This window comes from Syzygium oleosum, unplaced genomic scaffold (assembly GCF_021117445.2).
Source record: "Syzygium oleosum isolate NSW1041296 unplaced genomic scaffold, Sole_v2.1 Sole_v2.02, whole genome shotgun sequence".
Lineage (NCBI taxonomy): Eukaryota > Viridiplantae > Streptophyta > Magnoliopsida > Myrtales > Myrtaceae > Syzygium > Syzygium oleosum.
The window spans coordinates 8,010,534-8,015,417 of record NW_026607486.1 but is presented as its reverse complement, the minus strand read 5'-3'; the positions used below and the strand labels follow the sequence as shown (position 1 = coordinate 8,015,417).

The 4,884-nt window shown below is 46.3% G+C and overlaps 1 protein-coding gene across 1 annotated transcript; it reads left to right on the top strand.

Annotated features, from left to right (window-relative positions):
* The first annotated feature begins 1,250 nt into the window (after positions 1 to 1,250).
* LOC115688969 (uncharacterized) lies at positions 1,251 to 1,646 on the top strand. Its single transcript, XM_030614941.1, has one exon. The coding sequence runs from the start codon at positions 1,251 to 1,253 to the stop codon at positions 1,644 to 1,646; it is 396 nt and encodes a 131-aa protein (XP_030470801.1).
* The last annotated feature ends 3,238 nt before the right edge of the window (positions 1,647 to 4,884 follow it).

Below are 4,884 nucleotides of genomic sequence, written 5' to 3'. Positions count from 1 at the left end.
CTCAGTCTAGCATCCCTGACCCTGGCCACTGACCCTTTTTGACCTTAGTGGCCGTTGATCGTTTTTGGGTTGTCGTCTGTATCCCCTGTAAATGAATGTTGTATATTTCTTAATAGTAATGAAATGTATATGTTTTTAATCTGATGAATTTTCGTTTTGTGCTATCCTTGGTTATCTTGTTTTTGTACGGGTGTATATATATTTATATACGTTTCTTCCGCTTGTGTAATGATCTCTGATTATTGGGCGTTGGGTCGGCGACGCGTCCTGGGACGTCGCAACAAGTTCGACCTGAGGCGGGATGCTCGCGCTTCGTGGGGGTATAGGGCGTGACATCCCCGTTTGATTTGGTATCAAAGCAAGGTCAGCTCGTTCCAACTAGGTCGAAGTCTGGAGCGATGACCTTGGGTAGCCAGTAGGGTGACCCTGTGTGCTAAGTGTACCTTCTGACTGTCTGTGTTTGATTGAGTGTACGTGAATTGACCCGTAATATGCAGGTGCGGCAGGACCTGAGGTGAGTTGTGTACCTTCTTGTTTGAGGTCCTGTGTTGTTTATGCTTAGCCGCATGCTGAGTGGTTGGTTATTGTTGTGCTAGCTACCTGCCTAGGACCTTAGACCGGTTTAGTTGGTTAGGTCTCTAATTACTAAATGGGGTTATAGCAGGTAGGCAGTAGTGAAATCAGTGAGGATGAGGAGAAGAGGAAAGGAACCCCAGGGACAACCTAGTGCAGGAGGCCAAGAGGCCAGAGACCCTAGGCTGGAGGATATGATTCAAACCCTGCACGAAATAGGGAATGTTATGGGTAGGCAGGCCCAGGAAAGGGCTGCAGCCATTGCCTAGGCTGTTGAGGCTGGAGCAGCAGCTGCTGTGAATGGGAACCAAGCCAATTTAGGGCAGGCTCAGGCAGCTGGGAATAGGCAGATGCATCAGTTAGTAGAACAATTCCTTAAGTTGCAACCGCCCAAGTTTACTAGAAAAGGTGACCCCGAGGCTGCACCCAGATGGGTAGAGGAACTGGATAAGGCATTTGAAGTGTTGGGGTGCACTAAGACCGAAAAAGTGACCCTAGTGGCATACTAGTTGCAGGAAAATGCTAATGATTGGTGGAAGGCCACTAGGGGTAGAGTATTTCCGGAAGGTGTCGCCAAGACTTGAGCTGTGTTCACTGAAAGTTTTTATGGGAAATACTTCTCGGAAAGTGCCAGAGAAAGGAAGATAGCAGAGTTTATGCGACTCCGCCAAGGTCAGATGACTGTAGATCAGTACGAGGCGGAATTCGCTAGATTATCTAAGTTTGTGCCGAGGATGGTGGAACATCCCGTGGACAAGGCGCGAAGGTTCTGGGAAGGATTGAAGGCTGACATTCGCACCCAGTTAATATCAGCGAATTTGAGGACCTATGAAGACATTTATGATAGAGCTCAGGCTCTGGAGCGGGACCAGGTAGACAGGGCAGCCGCATCTGGATCGCGGTTTGCTCAGAATAGAGATAACCGCCGCTTTGGAAAGAAGCAGATGACAGGGAATCGACGCTTTGTGCCGCCAATCAAAAGGAACATTGGGAAGTCTAACCAGCAACCGAACCGATTTGGGGCTTGCTTTAAGTGCGGGAGTTTAGAGCATCAGATTCGGAACTGTCCCTAGCAGCGCCCTTCAGGACCCCAGGGCAACCGCAGCAAAATCGAATAGGGAACCAAGCCGGGAATCCCCCACCGGCTAATCAGGGCAAGCCGCCAGCGCAAGGAAGAGTTTATGCAATGGCGCGTAGAGAGGCGGAGGATACGCCGGGCGTGGTCACAGGTACGATCTCTCTATGTAATCATGCTGCGTATGCATTGTTTGACCCGAGGGCGACCCATTCATTTATTTCAGAATAGTTTGTTAGATTGGTTGGAATTGAACCTGTTCTGCTTGAGACCATGCTTTGTGTGACAACCCCATTAAATGATACAGTATTAGTGTCGTTGGGGTGTCCTAGCTGTAAGATAGTGATTGGGAGTAAAGAAGAAAGCATCGACTTGGCAGTGTTGGCCATGTTCGATTTTGATGTGATAATTGGAATGGATTGGTTGTCTAAGCAGAAAGCCGTAGTGGATTGCGGCAATAGGGTAATCCAGTTTAATCCGATTGGATATCCTGGATTTGAATTTCAGGGAAACCGAGGAGGAACCTCGATCCCTTGGATTTCCTCGCTCGAAGTAACTAAGTTGCTAGATGAAGGATGCGACGGATATTTGGTAAATGTGATGGATTCGACCGTGGCAGAACCTAAGTTGGAAGAGATATCAGTAGTGTGCAATTTCCCTGAGGTATTTCCTCAGGAATTGCCAGGTTTGCCACCGGAGCGAGAAGTGGAATTTGTGATAGAATTGGCCCCGCCCACAGAGCCGATTTCCAAGGCGCCGTATCGGATGTCTTTATCATAATTGAAAGAGTTGAAAGTCCAGATGCAGGAATTACTGGACAAGGGTTTCATTCGTCCTAGTGTGTCTCCATGGGGAGCACCGGTCCTGTTTGTAAGGAAGAAGGACGGGACATTGAGGTTATGTATCGACTATCGGCAGTTGAATCAGGTGACAATTAAGAATAAATATCCACTGCCGAGGATTGATGATTTGTTTGACCAATTGCAAGGAGCGTTCGTGTTTTCTAAGATTGATTTGCGGACTGGATACCATCAGTTAAGAATCCGGAAGGAGGACATTCCTAAGACCGCTTTTAGGACGCGATACGGGAACTACGAATTTATAGTGATGCCCTTTGGATTGGCTAATGCCCCTGTAGCTTTCATGGATCTGATGAACAGGGTGTTCAAAGAGTTTTTGGACAGATTCGTCATAGTGTTCATCGACGACATACTGGTATATTCGATGTAACATCATGAATTTCGACCCATTTCCGGGATCCAACGAAATGGATATTATTTCTCATCTGATTTTAGTACGTCTCGCCCGGAGCTGGCCCCTCGCGGGATACTGACCAATGGGAAAGGTTAACTAGGAAAACGGTACGTGGACCACGGACCCGATCGCAAATCGGGCACTGATTCCGAGAAACGACAGGAAAGTATTTTGGGCCAGTGTGGGTCGATCTTAGGAAAGTGATGGATTTGGTTTGGCCAACGACGTACGATCGGATCGCGGGTGATTCCGCTCGACCAAGAGTACGAGTGGCGAACAAATCCCGAACTTGAACCAAACGATCGTGACCCCTGGAATAACCAATAATTCCTTGCGTTCTTCCGGTAATCGAAACCGTCACGACTCGAGTGACCCTAGGTCGATACGCGTAACCCCTAAATAGCCACCCGTCAGTGAGAGGCTCTAAAATTCTGAATTGAGCAATTTTGATCGCCAAATTGGACCCGAACTTCGATGTCAAAATTCTATGGGTATTTATGACTATTTTGCGAGGCCGACATCATTTTTGAGTGGCTAATCATATTTGGGGTCGGTACGGTCGAAAAATGGAATTTTGACCCGGGACCGGAAAATTACGAAAATGCCCCTGTGCCCTATTTTTGGAGTTCCGAATTTTGAGGATTTTTGGGGACTTCATTGTGGATAATTATTAGAATTATTGAATTACCAAAAGACCCCTCAATTATTGGATGGGAGTGATTAATGGCCATTGGATCAAAGGGGCAAAATAGTCCAAGGGCTAGGATCGTGACACGTGGCACCACCTTTTTGACTATAAGCCCACTTTTACCCATTTCTCTCTCCCCCATCTTCATTTTCACGCCGGTCATCTTCCTCCCCCAACCATCTCCCTTCTCTCTTCCCTTGGCCGTGAGGAGCAGCCACCACCGGAGCAGTCGTCGCCGCCGCCGGAACCCCGCCGTCCGTCGCCGTGAGGACGCCGGAGCGCCGCCGCTGAACCGGTTTGATCCAACTGCTGTTCAACCCGTTTCTCTCCTTGTTCAGCCCACTTTTGAAGCTTAAACCTAGTGAGTGGAAATCCTAACCCTTAATTAGGATTATGTGCACTTTGGACAAGTTTTAGGGGTTAATTAGTGGGGGCTGATTTGGGCTGATGTTGTGGTGATTTTAAGGGCCTAAGGTGATGATTTAGGGATGGTTTTAAGGCTGTGGAGACTTGGTTTAGAGGGTGTATGAGCTGGATTTGCTTAATGGTGCAAGTGTAATGATTCTCGGATTACTGATTTTACTGTACCTTTGCACTTTGTTATTTTTTTTTATGATCATTGTGGGCCAAATCTGAAGAAGTGTTCTTCATGAAAGTTATTTCCAACATCTTTAAGTATAACATACTTTAATTTGGGAATTTTTGGAAATCATTTGAGGCCATTCGGAAGTCCATCTTTGGACCGAAACAAAACTGCTCGATTTACTGTTCACCCGACCTTCTGGTTTGTTCGAATTTTTATAAATTTTTCAGGCATATTTTCAAAATACTTCCTTCACAAAAATTGTTGGGGACATTTGTGGCTATAACATATAAAAATTTCAAGGCTTTCCAAAATGATTTGGGTACTGAATGAGTTGTATTTTGATGGCCTGAAGGGCTGTCCGAACGAATCGGATTTTGTCCGACTTTGAGTGTCAAAACGAGGTGTTTACCATTAGAACTGGGTTTCTAGTTCTTCACGGAAAATGTTCATCGAGATGTTTTGTACAACATATCCAAATTTCAAAATTTTTGGAATTGATTTACCATTTATTTCAAATGGATTTCTATCACTGTGCAACTGCCCAGTTTGGACCCGATTTTGTATATTCCCGGTTTTTCTCTCTCTCGGACTAATTAGTGGATGTCCATTGAGGTTTAATTGGGCCTTGTACGGCTAATGTGTGGTTTGTTCGTGAATTGCCATGTGTGAATGGTTGGGCCGTGTGGTGGCTGATTTGGGTACAAATTG